This window comes from Aulostomus chinensis, chromosome 17 (genome assembly GCF_037954235.1).
Source record: "Aulostomus chinensis isolate RoL2024-O1b breed Wild chromosome 17, RoL_Achi_v1.0, whole genome shotgun sequence".
NCBI lineage: Eukaryota > Metazoa > Chordata > Actinopteri > Syngnathiformes > Aulostomidae > Aulostomus > Aulostomus chinensis.
Window position 1 is genome coordinate 129,166 of NC_141336.1, and position 23,018 is coordinate 152,183.

General features: G+C 46.9%; 1 protein-coding gene and 1 pseudogene across 1 annotated transcript in view; both read left to right on the forward strand.

Moving 5' to 3' along the window:
- The first annotated feature begins 10,821 nt into the window (after nucleotides 1-10,821).
- Nucleotides 10,822-14,007, forward strand: LOC147245900 (uncharacterized; annotated as a pseudogene).
- Nucleotides 14,008-16,559: 2,552 nt separating this feature from the next.
- Nucleotides 16,560-23,018, forward strand: part of rrh (retinal pigment epithelium-derived rhodopsin homolog) — a 55,784-nt gene continuing 49,325 nt past the window's right edge. Inside the window, exons 1-2 of the mRNA XM_086182617.1 lie at nucleotides 16,560-16,858; nucleotides 18,569-18,759. Of these exons, the coding sequence (XP_086038743.1) occupies nucleotides 16,747-16,858; nucleotides 18,569-18,759 (303 nt within the window). The 5' untranslated portion in view covers nucleotides 16,560-16,746. The remainder of the gene's footprint in view (nucleotides 16,859-18,568; nucleotides 18,760-23,018) is intronic.

Genomic DNA, 23,018 nt, shown 5'->3' on the forward strand with positions numbered 1-23,018 from the left:
CTGCACACTCAGGTCGTCTTGTCCCATTATTCTTGTCATTCAGCCTTGACAGTTCGGGTGCAACTAGCAGCCTGCACAACTCAACTCAAACAATCACATCATGTACTGATACACAATCAACTCCTGATATAATGGTGCCATATGAACAGAACATGATCAACAGCTCATTTTCTCACAATTCCCCCTCTAATTCATACCGTTGAAAATCAGTTTCCTCCTCAGGATCTTCTGACTCGTCAATTAACAGAGGCATCATCTGTTGTCTAGGGTATTGTCCCAGATCTTGTTTTTCGATGATAGCAGTTATCAGCCTGACTGACAGGGCTCTAATACACGGTATGCAACAACATTCACAAGTAACAATGATTCCCGCAAATGGGGCCATGTACATCAGAACAGACATGATTAAACCTTTCCATTTCCCAAAAACCTGTGTCATCCACTCTTCTAAGGAATTGCCAACTCCAGAATGTTCATGCATAGTTTTTGACAGGGTTCTAGAACCCTCGAGAGCTCTGGTAACTGACCCATCGGGTGCAGTATTGTTGGGGATGAAGGTGCAACACAATTCACCGAACATAGAATACACGCCCCCTTTTTCAGCTAATAACATATCTAAGGCCATTCAGTTTTGTACAGCCATCAAGGAAGCGGGGCCTAATTGCTCTGCCAATCCTTCAACAGCATCTCAGGTGAAGTTGGAGAGTCGCAAAATGTTATCATGAACATTGTTTATTCTATCAACATTCTTGTTGGGAGTTATTGGAAACAGACCGGCCATAACGGGAATGTTTCGAAACCTGCGGCGACTTGGTCAGCCAACTTATATTCCCTTGGAACACCCCATGGAACCCCTATGGCATCAATATAGGTAGGCGAGTTGAAGGTAGGAACAAAATTCGTGGTTGAGCGTTTAGAGAGGACGCGACAGCGGGTGAGGGCTGCTGTGGAGGGATTAGTTGGACAGACCGTCTGGTTCCCAATCATGACTAAAGGGGCGGCCAATCTAACCACAGCACATAGACCGATTGTATGGTCTGGTACTCCGACAAACAATCTGTTTTCACCACAGTAAAAATAGAGGCCGGCTCTGGCCCATGTCCCAATCAGGCTGCGATTGTTGTGAGTAACATTACACCAGTCGAGGGGGATTTGACCATAATTTGTAGTGGGTTCTGGAGATGTCAGATTAAAACAGGTGTAAGTTTTATAACCCGGGTGTGGTGTGAAGTGTCCTGTGGCGGTGTCATTAGGAATTGGCGGGAATAGGCCAGCCAAGGTAGTACAGTTAGTGGGGGTCACGGCATGAGCTAGTCCCAGTAGACAACTGTATCCCCATTGGTCTGAGGGGTATAGGGGAGCCGGCTCGTATAGAGTGCAGGTCTCGCAGCGGCACAAGCCACACAATCTCCTACTTCTTGTTCACGAGTGGTGAAGGCAATCCAACTTAACCATAAATTGCTATCTTTGTAACCAGTTGCACGGGCGATGATGTCGACAGGTTTAAGTCGGGCCCCGATGGGGGGTTGCCATATCCCGCTGTAGGCCACCACTTTGCTCCAAGTGTTACACCACTCCCCACTTGCCTTGCCCCTGGTGAGGCACCTTTTATGGACAGAGTAGTCAAAACACACATATAGGTCATATCCTCTCCATGAGCTGTTTCTTCCCCTGCAGTTGATTACTGCACACAGGTCAAATTGGAATGAGGTGGTAGTCCCACGAATGTATTTTAGTTCAACTCCCCCGTATTTTCTCAGACACTTGTCAGTTGGGGTCACGGGTGGTTCTCCCCGTTTTACCATTAGCCGCCCCCTTCGCTCAGGCAGTTCTATGAGAATAACAATTAGTGCAGTGATAATGACACTTAAAACTCCTAATCCAACCAACACCCTGCGGTTCTCCCACATCCCCATTTCACTTCTTTATGTCACTACAATAAAGGAATGCAAAACAAACTTTTAATGCACTTGATTCAGCTTTAAGCAGTTAAAACACAGTGCTGCCAGTTAGGGCTAACTTGAGCATAGCGGCAAGAAAAGTAAAACATACGACCAGCCAGAGGATGATGAGCAGAATCAATTGTCCATCATCCATGTTGTCAGCCGTTCTGGGTGGTATCTTCTGTCTTCTTTCTTCATGCCCTGTGACCTTGCCACTGACCAGGGATTATTTTGCCCCTTTGTTGAGGTCAGGGTTTGATTCTGACTCAGCCGAGTCAGTGCACCGTCTTTGAAGGTCTGCGTGAATCTCCTGGACAACTCTGCCTGGTTCCTCTGCCGCTGCGCACTGGCTCCAGTGGTACCACGTGTCTCCTTTCCCTCTGAGCCGCACCGCATGGGACGTCCTCTCAGTCACCTGGAATGGACCAGTCCACCTGGGTTCAGACCACTTCCGCTTGATGACCTTCAGCAGGACCCAGTCAGCAGTGGGGAGGATGCCCTCGACCTTCGCCTGTCTTTTATCCTGGACCTGTTTGGAGAAATCTGAAATGAGAGTTTGGAGTTCAGTAAAATATGCTTTGTGCCCTCTTTCGAATTCCAGCTCCACTGGTGGCAGGCCTGCTCCTGGTCCTGGGAAGTGCCTTCCTGTGGAGAGTTCAAATGGGGTGAAACCTGTTCCCTGATTAACAGAGCATTGAACTGTCATTAGAGCCAACGGTAGAGCATCCAACCCATTTAAATTTGTCTGTGCACAGATTTTAGCCAATCTTTGTTTGATGTTTTGGTTCATTCTTTCCACCTTACCTTGTGATTGAGGGTGATACACGGTGCCAAACGAGTGCTTCAACCCCAACATTGCCTCCACCTGTTGTAGATGTTGGTTTTTGAAATGTGTCCCATTATCTGATCTAATTTTCTGTGGGAACCCGTGCTGAGGAATGTATTGATTAATCAAAAACTTCACCACGACTTGCTATCCTCCTTCTTTGTTGGCCACGCCTCTAGCCATCCTGAAAACACATCCACAAACATCAACACATACCTGTACCCTCTGACCGTCGTCCCCATGTCCGTGTAGTCTATCACAATCTCCCTGCCTGGCCTGGTCTCCAGTGGAAACATACCTGTCTCAGGTTTAATGGTTGGCTTAGAGTTGTACAGGGAACATATGGAACAGCTTTTTACCCAACTCTTTATTATGTCTGATAAAAACGGATGCCACCATTCTTTCAGATTTTGACTCATCTGAGCCGCTCCCCCATGACTGATTCCGTGTGCTTCTTCCAGTGCCCGCTCTCTGATTCCAGGGGGCAGTATTAGCCGTCCATCAGGCCCTCGCCAGAGCCCCTCAGTTTCAAGTCCTCCTCTCTGGTCCCATGTTGTCTTTTCCTGTGGTGAGGCCCCCTTTTGACATCGGCTGATGTCAGTCAGCGTGACCTGTGGAGAGATTTGTAGTTCTTCTTCCATACTCACCATGTGTAGTTGGGGCAGATAACCTGTTGCTCTCTTCGCTGCCGCGTCTGCTTCTCCTGTTGCTACTCCTGTAATGGCATTGTCATGACCTTTGCACTTTATGATAGCCACCTCCTGGGGAAGTTGCAGAGCTTCTGCTAATACTCTCATTTCCCGCTCGTGTTTAATGGGTTTGTTACCGTGAGGTATCCTGCTCTGATCCATTGTCCCAGTTCCACATGTGCTGCTCCGGCGGCATAGGCAGAGTCTGTATAGATGTTTATTCGTTTTCCTTCTCCTAGTTTGAGAACTGCAACGAGAGCCATTACCTCTGCTTTTTGTGCGGATTGCTGTCTTTCTAGTTGCCGGGTCTCTATTGTCCCCCAGTTGGGTCCTTCCTTCTTCACCACCGCGTATCCTGCTTTCAGTCCACCTTTTTCATCTTTGTAGCAACATCCGTCTGTGAACATCTCTTCAGCATCTGTTAATGGTTGAGCTTTCAGATCTGGTCGTACCTTTTCATCCTTTTGTGCTTCGTGTTCGCACTCATGTGGTGGTCCGGTTCCCATCCAATCCGCCATGTTGATTCCTTCATGGGTGAATGTGATGTTTGGTGCTTCCAGTATTTTACTGAGTCTCTGTTGCCTGAGTGATGTCAGGGTGAATGTCTGGGAGTTGACATATGCTATAATGCTATGTGACGTGAGTGCCCTTAGGGGGTGTCCCATCACTATGTCTGCTGAATCAGTTTTGCTTCCCCTGCTGCATGTTGTGTGCATTTTGGGTGTCGTTTTTCCATCGAGTCAAGCATTATGCTGATGTACATGAGTATGCTCCTTTCTCCCCCTTTTTTCTGAAACAGAACACCGTTAACCACTCCTTCTGCTTCAGAAACGTCAAGGAAAAATGGAGACTGGTAGTCAGGTCGGGCCAGGTCTGCGACCTGTGCTAGTTTCTGTTGGAGTTGTATGAAGACTGACTCGGTGTCTTTGGTCCAATTTAGTTTAGCATTGAGGTTACGCATGCCATGTCCTTTAATCAAGTTACGGAGAGCCTGTGTCGTGCCCGTATACTCAGGAATGTAATTGCCACTGTACCCAGTCAGACCGAGAAACGACAACATTTCCTTTACAGTCATGGGCTTTGGGTGATGCAGAATGGTAGATCTATGTGCAGGCGACATGCCAGCTCCTTTTCGCGATAGTACTCTGCCCACAAAGGTACTTGCGTCCTGACCGCTTGGAGTTTGTTTTTACTGACCTTAAAACCGCGTCCAGCCAATCGGATGAGGACAGCCTTTGTTGCGGCCAGGCACGCTGCTGGTGTCGGTGCTGCAATGAGAAGATCATCTACATACTGGATTAGAGTGGTGTCCTTAGGAAGCGGTCAACCATCCAGGGCTTGTTTTAGTACCTGATTGAATAGTCCTGGTGACAGCACAAATCCTTGTGGTACCCTGGTGTATCGCCACTGTTGTCCTCTGTAGGTAAAGGAGAAAATGTGTCTGCATTCGTCTGCTAGTGGTAAGCAGAAAAAAGCGTTAGCCAAATCAATGCATGTGAACCATGGTTGGTGCGGTCCTAAATTGGTGAGTGCCACATAGGGGTTGGGCACAGGAATGGTGGCTGTGGTCAGAATTTCATTTAGGCAAGGCAAGGCAAGGCAATTTTATTTGTATTGCCCGTTTTCACAAACAGTTTGTCTCAAAGAGCTTCACATGGCATCATAACAACATCCTCTGCCTTCAGACCCTCACATCGACTGAGGAAAAACTCCATAGAAAACCCTTTTAACAGGGAAAAATCTGAGAAACCTCAGGGTGAGCAACAGAGGAGGATCCCTCACCCAGGACGGACAGACGTGCAGTAGATGTTGTTACAGACAAGAAAACAGTTTACAATGCAGAATGTGAGAAACACGGAAATGTTAATAACAGCTGAAGAAGGAAGCTTCTGGTAGGGGAGGCAGGGAGAGCAAGCCAGCTTGATGGGGGACTGGATGGTAGACTGGTTCATGGGAGGGGAGGCAGGGAGAGCAAGCCAGCTTGATGGGGGACTGGATGGCAGACTGGTTCATGGAAGGGGAGTGCAGGCCGGTTTAACAGTAGGGAATAAGAGGAGGGAGAGGAGGGAAGGGCTCCATGTAACCTGATGTGTCCCCCAGCAGTCTAAGCCTGTAGCAGTATAGCTATCAATGGTTCAGAGCTACCTGAACCAGTCCTAACTGAAGGCTCTGTCATCGAGGAAGGTCTTAAGCCTGGACTTAAACGTAGTTAAAGTGTCTGCCTCTCTGACCCATGGAGAGAGCTGGTTCCACAGTAGAGGATTTATAGCTCTTAGATCATGTGCCATGCGATATTTACCTGTCTCTTGTTTTTTGACCTGCAGTATGGGAGTGTTCCATGCAGAAGTGGATGGTTCTAATACCCCAGATTTGATGAGACCTGCAATAGTGTCAGCTATACCTGCTTCTGCTTCTGGTTTGTGGGGATATTGTCTGATCCATGAGGGAGTGGTGTCTATCACAGAAAATGTAACAAGTTGACAATCAGTGAGCCCGACATCCGTGGGCCCTTGGGACCACAATTCCTCAGGGAGGGTAGATAGCGTCTCTTCCACTGAGGGGTAGTCCATCTTTTCCCTACCGTGGTTTCTGGGAACGTGATGATGTTGTAGTGCAACTGTGTCTGTTACTTTTAGGTTAATGCAGTAGGTTTTGCAGGTAGGTGAGAACGAGACAGCAGGTATCTGAGTAGTTATCCAATCGGTGGCTGCTGTGGCTTTTTTGACCATCGTGCCAAGATCTTTAGCTTGATGGTTAGGATGTAATGCGAGGGAAACGTGTGGAACTGCTTCGTCCTGCATGCGATACCATACCATCTGTTCTTTGGAGAGGATTGTGGCCGCGGCTACACCCTCTGGACCAGCATAAATATTTTGTGATGTGATTTGCCATTGTTTACCTTCCAGGTGTGCTTCGAATTCTTCCTGATACCACTCATTGCTCATTCGGTCATAGAAGAGGGTAACATGAGGTGGGTCGGGCGGAGGGACGAAGGGCTCGAGTCGGGAGATCCAGGGTTTCCACTGCAGGTAGGCAGACAGGAGGCTATTACATAGGGGGGTTTCAGGCTGTAACATACCCCAAAAGATGTCCACCAGCTCGTCCTCCAGTGGCTTAAGAAGGTACTGCCCTGCTCCGTGGATGTTAGTATTACATCGGAGGCATGTTCCATCTGGTAGAGTCACAGTGAGTCCATCCGGACTGCACAGGATGGAGGCTCCTAGTTTGATGAGAAGATCTCGCCCCAACAGGTTAACAGGTACACCAGGAGAGAAAACAAATGGATGCAAAAGAGTCTGTTTACCTAATTGGGTTTTCAGTGGTATTGTGACCGTCAGTTTCTGTCCAACCCCAGAGAAGCCCACGACGTTCACCGTTCTCGAGGAGATAGTCTCTTGTGGTGGTTCAGAGTTTAGAGTTGAGAGTGTGGCTCCCGTGTCGACCAAAAATGACAGGTCGCCATCCAACACCCTTAGAGACAACATAGGATCTGCCTTACCTATGTCATCTGGGTTTCTCTGTGGGGTGTGTGACTGTTGTTGATAGGTGCCGGGCTCCTCCCACTCGTCCCCTCCTATCAGGGGATATTGTCCATCATGGACCGGTGCAGCCTGAGGATCAGGGGTCCTCCTTCCTCTGGGTGGTCCGCCACTACCTCCATGCCCACGGGGTGCAGGTCCCTGCATGTGACATTCTCTTGCCCACTGTCCAAGTTGTCCACACTAGTAGCACTCACCTCCCGCCTGCTGTCCCCAAGGCAGTCTCCCACGGCCTCCTCCACCTCTCGCCCAGCCCCTTCCACCTCGAGCTCCTCCCCTGTATCCTCCCCACGAGTTCTGAGCTCGCCATTGGGCAGCTGGTCCCCTTGGTGGACCATGCGGTCTCGGTTGGGGGGCCCACAGGGGTACTGGGAACGGATCTGGTGTCTCTGGTTCAGGGGGGCAGCCGGGACACAGTTCCCCAGCCATTTTCTGCAAACTGCTAGACATCGTTTGTTTATGCATCATAGTTTCTTTTTTCTTTTTGTCATTTACCTTTTGTCTTGCCTCTTGTAGGAATTAAATTGACAGATACTGTGGATTAGGAGTATTAGTCTCAGAAAGCATTTTGTCAATTACATGAGCTTCTGTGACCATCTCCTGACCTCAAGGAACAATGACAACAGTAGCAGACAGGATGAAGGGGGGGAGGTGAGGAGCAGCTGATGAACAGGTGATACAGTCGTTGCTGTGATGGGGAAACCATCTGCCCTTTCTTGTTGATGGTATAAAGGTTGAGACATTGTAAAGATCGGGAGAGAACACTCAGCAGTCTTCTCTCCATGCTGCATGCATTAAAAAGACTTGATTCATCACACCGAGTCTGTGATTCTTCAGAGAATTAGCAACTCTCAACGGTCTACAAGGAGAATTTCCCTTACACTCTTCCAGCTGCAGCTTCAGTAATTGTGTTTGAAGATCTCTTCCTGAATTTTCTTCTTTGTTCGCCTCATCTTTGGCTCTCTGCAGGTGGTGTACAAGATTGCTTTTCCCGTATGTCAGAATCACTTCCTGGTAAGTCAGGGTTACTCATCATGCTTTCTCTTACTGATTCAGGCACTCCATCCAACACAACTTTGCGAAACCATTCCTGTTGAACCCCAGTCCTCCTGGGGTGGCACCCGGTGTGTCTGGTCCACACATCTTTAGACTGAGTTATGTATTCTCGAGGATGCTGGGACGAGGTCCAGGTTAGTTTAGGAATGATGGCCGTGTTAGGGAGTGGAAATTTGCTCCTAATAGCTTGCCCTAAGGGGTCTATTACTATTGTTAGTGGCATGCCATCAGGGTCTCCATTAGTGTCTGCGTCTAGTTCAATGTCCGTCAAGTCATGTCGGGACATGCAGCGGGATGCTACAGCTCTGAAATCACAGAGTGCTCGTTTCTGTCCGGCAGTTAACACATCTAATTTAGTCAACCAGAGTCCGCCTCCCTCTGCTGGTGGAGGCATTTTATCAACGACTGATTGCACATCACCTAATGAAAGAGGATTGTATTTGTCACCTCTGCCCTCTCCCATTTGCAGCAAGGGGTATTGTTTGTGGCTGTGCAGTGTCATGTTAGATGTACTACGTGGTGGCCGTGTTTTGGATTTTGTGATAGCATGTCCTGTAACCTCACTCCTGAGATCTATCTTGTCGAGTGTTATGAGGTCCTTCTTCTCCTCACCATTTTCCTCCTTCTCCCAATAGCCTGAGAGTGAGCCCATTACTTCAACTCATTTTCCTTTCCCGGGGCGTTTTGCCATCGCCTCACGGGTCCAGAAGGATGGCGTTCGTGGGTCATTCATCTTCTCCCGCTGCACTTGGTCATCGAACGCCTCACTCACTTCGTCTGCGAACAGAAGTCCATATTCTGCGTGACCAGAATTTGTCCCTCGAGAACTTACACTTCTGGCGTCCTCTTCTCCCTTTTCAGCCAGGGTTGGTTGGATTTGGAGCATCCACTGCCCCGACCGCACCTAGGGCAGCCGGGGCAGTGGATGTTTTCTCAGTCTCCACGATGAACCTGCCGGAGGTGACCTGTAGCGCGGGATAGAGTCCTGCAGGTGGCGCGGTTGGTTGACACCCACCTTTTTGATATGGTGGTGGGGCCTGCTGGTGCTCCGGGTCATCCTTGGTGGGGAGGTGTTGCGCTTTCTGCTTGTTGACCTCCCGTTCCTTGAGTGTCCATCACCACCAGCAGCAGGCTCCACTTGTCCACAAATAAGTAATACACCGTTGGTAATTGTTTGTGTCTTTATTCTGTGGGCAATACATCCCTCAGCATTCTTTTCTCGTACGTGGAAAACGAACACACCGAAAATAGCACGGCAAAGACCAATGGAACAGGAAGTGCCCGCCCACATTATATCCGGTGATTATTTCACAATAAAGGTAATGTCACATAGAAATTACTAAACAGTGCAAATACAAAATACAATGACATGAGAACACACAGCTCAACAGGAGGGTTACTCGATATGCATGTTCCACTCCCTGACAAAACACAGCCAGACCATACCACCCCCTTCTCTCTTCCTCATGTCTTTTCTCTTCTTTCCTCCACTTCTTCCTTTCCAATAGCCCTGCCTGATCACCCTTCTTTTTAGCCTCATCTCTCTTTTCCCTGTTCTCTCTCTCCTTCTCCCACAACAACTTACCAAGTGCCATCCGGTCCTCTTTCCCTGCTCTGCTTTCTTTTCACACCTCCTCTATCCTTCTCTTTGCCTCACTTCTTGCCTTTTCTTTGTCTTTATCTGAACCCACTTTCCCAATTACAACCAAAATATTTTTCATTTGCTGCCCCAGCGGCCTCCATTGAGTCCTTGGGCCCCAAACATCAACAATCTCTCTCTCAACTTCTCCATCCATCTGTCAAAGGAGGAAGACGGTGAGAGAAGAAGGACCTCATAACACTCGACGAGATAGATCTCAGGAGTGAGGTGACAGGACCCACTATCACAAAATCCAAAACACAGCCACCACGTAGTACATCTAACATGACACTGTGCAGCCACAAACAATACCCCTTGCTGCAAATGGGAGAGGGCAGAGGTGACAAATACAAACCTCTTGCGTTAGGTGATGTGCAATCAGTCGTTGATAAAATGCCTCCACCAGCAGAGGGAGGCGGACTCTGGTTGACTAAATAAGATGTGTTAACTGCCGGACAGAAACTAGCACTCTGTGATTTCAGAGCTGTAGCATCCCGCTGCATGTCCCGACATGAGTTGAAAGACATTGAACTAGACGCTGACACTAATGGAGACCCTGATGACATGCCACTAACAATAGTAATAGACCCCTTAGGGCAAGCTATAAGGAGCAAATTTCCATTTCCTAACACGGCCGTCATTCCTAAACTAACCTGGACCTCGTCCCAGCATCCTCGAGAATATCTAACTCAGTCTAAAGATGAGTGGACCACACACACCGGGTGCCACCCCGGGAAGGCTGGGGTTCAACAGGAATGGTTTCGCAAAGCTGTGTTGGATGGAGTGCCTGAATCGGTAAGAGAAAACATGATGAGTAACCCTGATTACCAGGAAGTGATTCTAACATATGGGAAAAGCATCTTGTGCACCACCTGCAGAGAGCCAAAGATGAGGCGAACAAAGAAGAAAATTCAGAAAGAGATCTTCAAACACAATTATGGAAGCTGCAGCTGGGAGAGGCGAGACAAAAGGTAAATGACAAAAAGAAAAAAGAAACTATGATGCATAAACAAATGATATCTAGCAGTTTGCAGAAAATGGCTGGGGAACTGTGTCCCGGCTGCCCCCCCTGAACCAGAGACACCAGATCCATTCCCAGTACCCCTGTGGGCCCCCCAACTGAGACCGCATGGTCCACCAAGGGGACCAGCTGCCCAATGGCGAGCTCAGAACTCGTGGGGAGGATACAGGGGAGGAGCTCGAGGTGGAAGGGGCTGGGTGAGAGGTGGAGGAGGCCGTGGGAGACTGCCTTGGGGACAGCAGGCGGGAGGTGAGTGCTACTAGTGTGGACAACTTGGACAGTGGGCAAGAGAATGTCACATGCAGGGACGTTCACCCCGTGGGCATGGAGGTAGTGGCGGACCACCCAGAGGAATGAGGACCCCTGATCCTCAGGCAGCACCAGTCCAGGATGGACAATATCCCCTGATAGGAGGGGACGAGTGGGAGGAGCCCGGCACCTAACAACAACAGTGACACACCCCACAGAAAAACCCGGATGACATAGAGACTATCTGCTCGAGAACGGTGAACATCGTGGGCTTCTCTGGGGTTGGACAGAAACTGCCGTTCACAATACCACTGAAAACCCAATTAGGTAAACAGACTCTTTTGCATCCATTTGTTGTCTCTCCTGGTGTACCTGTTAACCTGTTGGGGCGAGATCTTCTCATCAAACTAGGAGCCTCCATCCTGTGCAGTCCGGATGGACTCACTGTGACTCTACCAGATGGAACATGCCTCCGATGTAATCCTAACACCCACGGAGCAGGGCAGTACCTTCTTAAGCCACTGGAGGACGAGCTGGTGGACATCTTTTGGGGTATGTTACAGCCTGAAACCCCCCTATGTAATAGCCTCCTGTCTGCCTACCTGCAGTGGAAACCCTGGGTCTCCCTACTCGAGCACTACGTCCCTCCGCCCGACCCACCTCATGTTACCCTCTTCTACGACCGAATGAGCAATGAGTGGTATCAGGAAGAAATCGAAGCACACCTGGAAGGTAAACAATGGCAAATCAAGTCACAAAATATTTATGCTGGTCCAGAGGGTGTAGCTGCGGCCACAATCCTCTCCAAAGAACAGATGGTATGGTATCGTATGCAGGACGAAGCAGTTCCACACGTTTCCCTCGCATTACATCCTTACCATCAAGCTAAAGATCTTGGCACGATGGTCAAAATAGCCACAGCAGCCACCGATTGGTTAACGACTCAGATACCTGCTGTCTCGTTCTCACCTACCTGCAAAACCTACTGCATTAACCTAAGAGTAACAGACACAGTTGCACGACAACATGATCACGTTCCCAGAAACCACGGTAGGGAAAAGATGGACCACCCCTCAGTGGAAGAGACGCTATCTACCCTCCCTGAGGAATTGTGGTCCCAAGGGCCCATGGATGACGGGCTCACTGATTGTCAACTTGTTACATTTTCTGTGGTAGACACCACTCCCTCATGGATCAGACAATATCCCCACAAACCAGAAGCAAAAGCAGGTATAGCTGATACTATTGCAGGTCTCATCAAACCTGGGGTATTAGAACCAGCAACCTCCGCATGGAACACTCCCATACTGCAGGTCAAAAAACAAGAGACAGGTAAATATCGCATGGCACATGATCTAAGAGCTATAAATGAAATTCTGACCACAGCCACCATTCCTGTGCCCAACCCCTATGTGGCACTCACCAATTTGGGACCGCACCAACCATGGTTCACATGCATTGATTTGGCTAACGCTTTTTTCTGCTTACCACTAGCAGACGAATGCAGACACATTTTCTCCTTTACCTACAGAGGACAACAGTGGCGATACACCAGGGTACCAGAGGATTTGCGCTGTCACCAGGACTATTCAATCAGGTACTAAAACAAGCCCTGGATGGTTGTCCGCTTCCTAAGGACACCACTCTAATCCAGTATGTAGATGATCTTCTCATTGCAGCACCGACACCAGTAGCGTGCCTGGCCGCAACAAAGGCTGTCCTCATCCGATTGGCTGGACGCGGTTTTAAGGTCAGTAAAAACAAACTCCAAGCGGTCAGGACGCAAGTTACCTTTTTGGGCAGAGTACTTTCATGAAAAGGAGCTGGCATGTCGCCTGCACATAGATCTACCATTCTGCATCACCCAAAGCCCATGACTGTAAAGGAAATGTTGTCGTTTCTCGGTCTGACTGGGTACAGTCGCAATTACATTCCTGAGTATACGGGCACGACACAGGCTCTCCGTAACTTGATTAAAGGAATGGCATGCTTAACCTCAATGCTAAACTAAATTGGACCAAAGACACCGAGTCAGTCTTCATACAACTCCAACAGAAACTAGCACAGGTCGCAGACCTGGCCCGACCTGACTACCAGTCTCCATTTTTCCTTGACGTTTCTGAAGCAGAAGGAGTGGTTAACGGTGTTCTGTTTCAGAAAAAAGGGGGAGAAAGGAGCATACTCATGTACATCAGCATAATGCTAGACTCCATGGAAAAACGACACCCAAAATGCACACAACATGCAGCAGGGGTAGCAAAACTGATTAAAAAAAACAGCACACATAGTGATGGGACACCCCCTAAGGGCACTCACGTCACATAGCATTATAGCATATGTCAACTCCCAGACATTCACCCTGACATCACTAAGGCAACAGAGACTCAGTAAAATACTGGAAGCACCAAACATCACATTCACCCATGAAGGAATCAACATGGCGGATTGGATGGGAACCGGACCACCACATGAGTGTGAACACGAAGCACAAAAGGATGAAAAGGTACGACCAGATCTGAAAGCTCAACCATTAACAGATGCTGAAGAGATGTTCACAGACGGATGTTGCTACAAAGATGAAAAAGGTGTACTGAAAGCAGGATACGCGGTGGTGAAGAAGGAAGGACCCAACTGGGGGACAAGAGAGGCCCGGCAACTAGAAGGACAGCAATCCGCACAAAAAGCAGAGGTAATGGCTCTCATTGCAGCTCTCAAACTAGGAGAAGGAAAACCAATAAACATCTATACGGACTCTGCCTATGCCGCCGGAGCAGCACATGTGGAACTGGGACAATGGATCAGAGCAGGATACCTCACGGTAGCAAACCCATTAAACACGAGCGGGAAATGAGACTATTAGCAGAAGCTCTGCAACTTCCCCAGGAGGTGGTTATCATAAAGTGCAAAGGTCATGACAATGCCATTACAGGAGTAGCAACAGGAGAAGCAGACGCGGCAGCGAAGAGAGCAACAGGTCATCTTCCCCAACTACAAATGGTGAGTATGGAAGAAGAACTACAACTCTCCACAGGTCACGCTGACTGACATCAGCCGATGTCAAAAGGCGGCCTCACCACAGGAAAAGACAACATGGGACCAGAGAGGAGGACTTGAAGCTGTGGGGCTCTGGCGAGGGCCTGATGGACAGCTAATACTGCCCCCTGGAATCAGAGAGTGGGCAATGGAAGAAGCAGACGGAATCGGTCATGTGGGAGCGGCTCAGATGAGTCAAATTCTGAGAGAATGGTGGCATCCATTTTTATCAGACACAATAAAGAGTTGGGTAAAAAGCTGTTCCATATGTTCCCTGTACAACTCTAAGCCAACCATTAAACCTGAGACAGGTATGTTTCCACTGGAGACCAGGCCAGGCAGGGAGATTGTGATAGACTACACGGACATGGGGACGACGGTCAGAGGGTACAGGTATGTGTTGATGTGTGTGGATGTGTTTTGTGTGTGGCAATGTTGGGGTTGAAGCACTCGTTTGGCACCGTGTATCACCCTCAATCACAAGGTAAGGTGGAAAGAATGAACCAAACCATCAAACAAAGATTGGCTAAAATCTGTGCACAGACAAAATTAAATTGGTTGGATGCTCTACCGTTGGCTCTAATGACAGTTCGATGCTCTGTTAATCAGGGAACAGGTTTCACCCCATTTGAACTCTCCACAGGGAGGCACTTCCCAGGACCAGGAGCAGGCCTGCCACCAGTGGAGCTGGAATTCGAAAGAGGGCACAAAGCATATTCTACTGAACTCCAAGCTCTCATTTCAGATTTCTCCAAACAGGTCCAGGACAAAAGACTGGCGAAGGTCGAGGGCATCCTCCCCACTGCTGACTGGGTCCTGCTGAAGGTCATCAAGTGGAAGTGGTCTGAACCCAGGTGGACCGGTCCATTCCAGGTGACTGAGAGGACGTCCCACGCGGTGCAGCTCAGAGGGAAAGGAGACTCTTGGTACCATTGGAGCCAGTGCGCAGAGGCAGAGGAACCAGGCAGATCGGTCCAGGAGATCCACACAGACCTTCAAAGACGGTGCACTGACTCGGCTGAGTCAGAGTCAAACCCTGACCTCAACAAAGGGGCAAAATAATCCCCGGTCAGTGGCAAGGTCACAGGGTAGTCGACCCCTGTGACTGAAGAAAGAAGAAAGAAGATACCACCCAGAACAGCTGACAACATAAATGATGGACAATTGATTCTGCTCATCTTCCTGGCTGGTCGTATGTTTTACTTTTCTTGCCGCTATGCTCAAGTTAGCCCTCACAGGCAGCACTGTGTTTTAACTGCTTCAAGCTGAATCAAGTGGATTAAAAGTTTCTTTGCATTCCTCCACTAATTGACGAGCCAGAAGATCCTGAGGAGTAAACTTGATTTTCAACGTTACCAATTAGAGTGATCTCCTAAAGGAGATCAAAAGGGGGAATTGTGAGAAAATGAGCTTTTGATCATGTTCTGTTCATATGTCACCACCATATCAGGAGTTGATTGTGTATCAGTACATGATGTGATTGTTGATGTTAAGTTGTGCAGGCTGCTAGTTGCGCCCGAACTGTCAAGGCTGAATGACGAAAACAACAGGACAAGACGACCTGACTGTGCAGGAGGCAGGAGCACTAATCAAGAAGTGTGATGTGCATGAGTGTAAAATTACGTAAGCAAAAAGGTGTGGCTTCAAGCATATATTCACTGTCCGTTCATATCTTATTCAGACTCTCTGCTGCACTCTCAAAGTGCCTGTAGTGAAGGTCTGCAGATAGATCTGTGTCTGCTTTGTTGTGTGAAATAAAGTGTTGATTTGTCTAAAGCAGACGACTCCGGTTGTTCTCTTCTCATCAACGGACCGGTGAAGTCGGCGTACTTCAACAGGACGAATAAAGTTTTATCTTTTCTTATCTCCCCTTTCTGACTGCTAAGCCCTGGCCACCATACTGTCTATCCCTGCACTTGACCACCCCCTAGTGGCCCTCATGTATATTATGCTATGGGTGGTGATGCTTTTCTAGCAGAGGAGCTAAACTGCTTCAAACAAAAAAAACTCACGAAGCAGTTACATCACATTCACCAGCCAACACCAGCCATATCTTCACAGTGGGGGAGCACGATGGGAGGCGGGTGCTGAAGTCAGTAAACCCCAGGAAAGCAACAGCAACTGACAGCGTCAGCTCTCAGCATTCAAACTGCAATTTCTTCAGGAATTGCCTCCTCTGGTTTGTATTCTTCACTGTTTTTTACATTAGATCAGCACATTAGAGAAAATCATTTGATAATTACCAGTTCTGATTCCAGAACTGTTTCCACCATGTCCACCTCTTCCACACAAGCTGTTTGTCAGTTGGCTTAGTTCAGACTTCAGTTTATCAGGTGGTCATTGAACTGTCACAAGCAGTGGTTCTCAAAGATTCAAGCATGCAAGTTTATGAGGAGCAACTGAATGCAACATAATCCTAACCCCGTGGTCTTTAGTTCAGTTGTGACCCAGCCTCAGTTTTGTAATGTAAGAACTTATTGGCCAGAGCTCCAGTTGCAAACCATTCCATGTGATGCAGTAATCCTCTCTGGTGCAGCCTCTTGCTAACTGGCAGCAGGGAAGCAGTGGTATGTAATAAGCCTCTTCAGCTCATCCCTTCACATGTACTTCCCAAACCTCTCAAAAACTGTACTCGTATGATTTCAGCAAAAGGCTGAAATTGCAATACTTCCAAGACAGTTACAGTGTTAGGTGGACGATTATTTCATTTAGACAGTGGGATTATTGATTTTTTTCTTTAAAAACTCAAAAATGGTGATTGTCTCAGGAGTCAATGTTTCAGACGATGTTGCACCTTATGGAGGAAAAAGTGCCTTTACCCAACTGGAGCACAACATAGTGGCTGGATATCTTATCACGGCAGGTAAAAGAACCCACCCATGGCTTTACGAAACAGATCAATCACCGTTTTGTTGAATATTGTGTGTTTTTACTGATTTAGTGTAAATTCAGTTTTCTATGCTTTTCTAAGATATAACATATTTCTGTTGTGTTAATATCATTCACTTTAAATTATGAGGACCCTCTCAATGTAGTGGTACCACTCTAGAATTTGGTTTAATCTTTTGCTCAGATTTATGCCCCCACTCCAATGCACCTGAGGTGAACAAAATGTTGTTCGTTGTATAAATAGAATATGTATAATATCCCAAGTCTAAAGACTGCAAGAGATTCCATTCCCCTTTGTTAGGAGTGCAGGCACAATTCTCAGTATAACTTGGAAGCACCAACACAAATGAAACAAAAGTAATGGCTTGGGTGACATTTATATTTTGTTCGAACATACCCCATCTTTTCTTGTGTGGGAAGTCCCACTTAATGGGTAGATATATGGTTGACAGTTGGCTTATTGTTTCCAAACCCACAGCAGATACAGTGTTTTTAAAAGGCTAAATAAGCTTATTATCATCAATTTTTTTATGACAGATTAACATCAAAATAAATCCAAATTCAAAATCAATTGCCTGAAATGGGCAGATTAAAGCAATACATCCAAAAACTGTCTTTTTCCTTTCAAGTAGTCACAAACAGGAGTCGAGCATAGGTGAGTGCAAGCGAGCTGGATCAACTGAAAGCATCAGCTCATGGGGCTGAATGAGCACTGCTCTGGAATGTTTCTACTTAGTTTGCTCTTCGCTCCAAATGTTGGTGGATGACTGAGTATACAGCTGAATTAATTAGTCCTTGATTATATTGGTCAGTCACCTATCGAGTTTGTAAGCAGACACTTTTGGACAGTTTAGCTGTTGCTCCAAGCTAAATATGTGTGGCTGGCTTTTCCTGCAATCTGGAATAAAAGGACAGGATGCAGTGGCGAGGAAATGTTTTTGTGAGCTCGAGACACCTTTTTAAAAAATGCTTGAAAGTTGAAATACACCTTTTGGGTGGAGCATCACTCTATACTCTACACATGATGTGGGACTGCTAATGTAGAGAAATGCATTCCTTCTGATAAGTGCCACCACCTTAATGTCCATGGCGGCGACATTCACTCCTTTGTCAAAATACAATGCCGTCAAATAGCCAACTATCACAGCTTCTACTGTATTTTATAAGGAACTTCAATCAGAAGCACAGTCTGTGGTGCTCTATCCTGTTCTCCAACTGAGCCATGACCCCCCTCGTCCTCCTGACCCGTTTCCACCGAAACATGTTTTGTTGCTCACGGCTCATGAACATGCACACACCCAGCATAATGGCTGGTTATTTATTGTACACTTGAATTTATTTTGATAAAACCCCGCTTGTGGCCCAAGTGTAGGGTTATGCCTGCTCAGGCTTGAGACATTACTTGTCACTTTTCTTAACCTCAATATCCTTGCTACCATCTCAGTGCTTGTTCCTTCAATTGATTTATTTATTTTCACAGTTCATTCAGATTCATGGGCCTTTCCACAGTACAAAGTTTGACTTGATAATTTGTTAACATCCAGACAGGAATGAATAGAATCATTTTTTTGTCAGAGCTATCAACTTCTAATTTGCCTACCACGGCAGTTTCTATTTAGGATAAAGATGAAATGTTGAAAAGTTGCAATATGCAAGGTAAAACTGAAACTTTGTCTCTTTTCAGGTGTCGTCAGTTTAATGAGCAACATTGTTGTTCTTCTAATGTTTGTGAAGTTTAAGGAGCTCCGCACTGCTACCAACTTTATTATAATTAATTTGGCTTTCACTGACATTGGAGTGGCCGGGATCGGCTATCCCATGTCAGCTGCCTCGGACATCCATGGAAGCTGGAAATTTGGTTACACTGGTTGCCAGGTGGGTGGAATGTGGATGTATGATTGCATCATCAGTGCCAATCCAATTCTTTACTGCAAACAAGTGAACTACTTCTAATGTGTTTGATTAAAAAAAAAATTGCAATGTGCAATAGAGTTCAAACTTCATCATTTGTAAATATAATCAAATTATGAAACAATACAGTATACTTTACCTTGAATTGTACCTTCTTATATATGTAACTATAAATAGGCTGCTAAATTGGATATAAGCTCCTTGGCAGGAGTGGTTAACTTCCTTCAGCAATTAACCATAATCAGATCAATCAGAACAATATAAAAGTGATAACACATAAAAGACTTCATAAAATTCTCTGTGGTTCTATTTTTATTTTCCATTTCTTTGGGAAAGAAACCTACTCTTTAATGCTACCAAAACCACACTAAACATTTTTTTTAAATAGGAGTTATGGTATTTAATTCCTTTCAAATTAAAAGTAGAAATAAACTTCACATCAGTTATTCATAAAAGCTCACTCCCGCCTTTTATTGTGACAAAATTTCTAATTGTGAGCTGCCCTTGAGACTGAAGCTGTGAGTTGTGTCTACACCCTACAACTTCTATGCTGCAACACACTGTGTGGCTGGATTTGTTTGGCAGATTAGGTATTTATTTTTCTCCCCCTCTTGCCATGTGAGCATGTGATACTAATCCACAGTAGAAGCAGAGCTGGGAAACTCAGATCTTCTTGTTCAACCTTCTACATTGTGTTTGTACTGATACAGATGTAAAACTCTCTCTTCCGGGAGGCATTTATTATATGTTTAAAGTATTTTTTTTAAATAGCAGCTGGCAGGTGTTACGGCACCTTTAACTGTTTAATTAAAAAAAATTGGACAAGGCTCACATTTTAAATATGAAGACATCTCCATGAAACTCAAAAATGTGATAATCACAGTGAAAGCAGAGTTATTCAATTTATATATATTTAATGACTCCACTAGGTAGTGGATCTGTTAATGGAGGGGAGCTGAGACCTAGGGACAGAGGGGAGCAATGGCAGGCAAGGGGAGAGATGAGGTCTAAGACTGATCATTGGTAGGCACTGGAAGCATCAAGGGGACTTCGATACCCACGCTCTGTCCCTATCGTCGGTCTCTCTGTAGGAGAGGAGAGAGAGATAGAAGGCAGGGACAAAGACAAAAGCCCTGTTCAGACTGGATTAGTTTCACATGGGGACATGCCGTCTGAATGCACCATGTCAGTAAACAAAACAGAGTAAGCCAGTAAAATTTATGGCAACTTTTACCTTCAGTCAAACGGTCCGGAAAAAAAAACATTGGTGATATTAATCCCATGCAAATGTGACCCTCTGTAAATATTTATGTAATATATCTGTCAGGAGTTCAAAAGGCACGGAACTGAACCCACAATGCAGATCGATAACAAACGCACTTCATTCAGGCTCAGTGTTCAAAAAAGAAAAGGAGAAACAGAGGCAGATGGACGACAGGGCTGGAGGAAGGAAAAACAAACAGGTGAGTCAAGGCAAAAAACTCACAGATCTGAGCTGGAGTCCAAGAAGATAGAGTAGTGACCCAGAGCGTTACCACAGGGGTTGGAACAACAAACTGGTGATGAATGGAGGAAGAGACTGGCTTCAGACTGCTGTTGGTGTGGCGAGTGGAATCAGGTAAATGAGCAGCAGGTGTGCAGAGGAGGGTAGACGCAGTGTATCTTGGAAGCCCTGAGGAAAACTAAAAATAAACATGGACATGGAGCAGGAGTGCACTGAGTCTAGGCAGGATCCTGACAATTTCATCACACACTGTTTTAAATAGTTTGCCGCTCTTTTATGAGCATGGAGGTGCTTGTCAAGGCATTCGGCAATAAAAATGGTCCGACATTCGCCATTGGCCCATATGCCGAAGAAGATCAAAAGAAAAGTTCAAGAGGTCTCAACCACTTCTCAGAGGCATAAAACTTGTGGCTGTTTTCGAAAATGTAAATGTTTTGTTTTTTGCTTCTTCTTCTTTCTTTTTTTTTTTTTTTTTACCAATAGCAGCGTGTGCAAGTGGCAATATTCCACATGAGGCTAATTATGAATTCGTCCTCTTCTTCAGCTGATGCTTTATGCACTGCCACACCAACATCCTCAAGAATCTTGAGAAACATGTATTTCTGGGAAACAGTCTATATTTTGATGATGATGGCTGGTACCTTAATTTCAAGTCAAGTCAAGTCAATTTTATTTCTATTGCGCCCAATCACAACAAAAGTTATCTCATGACACTTTACAGGTCGAGCAGGTCTAGAACCACGCTCCTCCAATGAATTACATCCTGGAACAGCGGCGACGAAAACCTTCCTTTTAACAGGCAGGAACGTCGAGCAGACCCAGGATCAAGGGGGACGGCCTTCTGCTTTGACCGGTTGGGGGGTAAAGAGAGCAGGAGAGCAGGACAGAGACAAAGAAAGAGAATGGAGGAAGACAGATAGACAGAAGGAAAGAGTGGGACAGATAAAGAGAGAGAGAAGAGAGGAGAGACAGATGGACAGACGGGGACATGAGCAGGTGGAGCTATGGGTGGCAGCTGGAGCCTCTTCAGGTCTGCAGCCTCCTCCAGCAGCACCAGGATCTGGGATGAGGGGAGAAGAAGAGGAGTTAGTAACACGTCTGAGGACAGGAGGAGGAGAGAGAAGCCCAGTGCATCATGGGAGATCCAGGCAGTCTGAGCCTATAGCAGCAGATCTAAGGGCCTGCCTAAGCAGTCCTGACAATAAGCCTGATCAACAAGGAGGTCTTAAGTCTGCTCTTAAACCTAGAGAGGGGGTCGGGGTCCTGGACTGAAACTGGGAGATGGTTCCACAGGAGGGGAGCCTGATAGCTGAAGGCTCTGGCTCCATTATACTGTTAGAACTCTAGGAACCAGCAGGAACCCTGCATCCTGGGAGTGAAGGGTTCTAGCTGGATCATAGGGGACTAGGAGCTCTGTCAGGGATGAAGGAGCCTGATTGTTGAGGACTTTGATGGTAGAAGGAGAATTTTAAATTCTGTTCTGAATCTGACAGGGAGCCATGCAGAGAAGCAGTCCAGGAGAGACCTGGTCTCTGCTACCAGTTCTAGTCAACACATGGCAGCAGCGTTCTGGACCAGCTGGAGAGTCTTTAGGGACTTATTAGTCCAGCCTGGTAGGAGGGAGGTGCAGTAATCCAGCCTGGAAGTGACAAAAGCAGGGACTAGTTTTTCTGGATCCTTTTAAGATAAGATAAGATCAAGATAAGATCAACCTTTAATCGTCCCACAGTGGAGAAATTTACATCGTTACAGCAGCAAGAACAAGGAGAATTTAACATAAATAGTATGTGAAGATAAATATGAGGTATGTGCAAATGTACAAAAATAAGTAATATATAAAAATAATACACAAAAGTTAAAGAGGAAGAAGTATGTACAGCAGTGGAGTATGTACAGTCTCAAATATACTGTTTGTCTATGTACAGTGGTACTGCAACACTGTATACTGAAAAGCAGTTATTACAGTTGCTCACAATTGTATCTTGCAGTTGATGGAAGTCTTCATATTGCTGTCGTGAAAAGGTATGTCTGGCCTAATGGAGTCCAGAGTTCAGGTGTGACTGTTAAACAGCCTGACAGCAGTGGGCAGGAATGAGCGGCGGTACCTCTCCTTCTTGCAGCGCGGATGTAACAGTCTCTGGCTGAAGGAGCTGCTCAGTTCTGTCAGAGTGGCCTGGAGGGGGTGGGAGGGTCTGTCCATCATAGCTGTGATCTTAGCCGGCATCCTCCTGTTGCCCACCTCCTCCAGAGTGTCCAGGGAGCAGCCCAAGACAGAGCTGGCCCTCCTGACCAGCCGGTCCAATCTCTCTCTGTCCCGGGCTGAGATGCTGCCTGACCGCAGGCGATGCCAAAGTGGATGGCTGAGGCCACTACAGAGTCATAAAAGGTCTTAAGGAGTGACCCCTGCACTCCAAAAGACCTCAGTTTTCTGAGCAGGAAGAGCCGGCTCTGCCCCTTCCTGATCAGGGCGTCCGTGTTGTGTGACCAGTCCAGTTTATTGTTCAGGTGAACACCAAGGTACTTGTAGGAGGTGACCCTCTCTATGTTTGAACCCTGGATGTTCACTGGTGCAGGTGGAGAATGTTGTTTCCTGCAGAAATCCACAACCAGCTCCTTAGTCTTCCCTGGGTTGATCTGGAGGTGGTTCTGCAGGCACCAGTCCACGAAGTCCTCCATCAGTCCCCTGTACTCCCGATCATCTCCGTCAGTAATGAGGCCG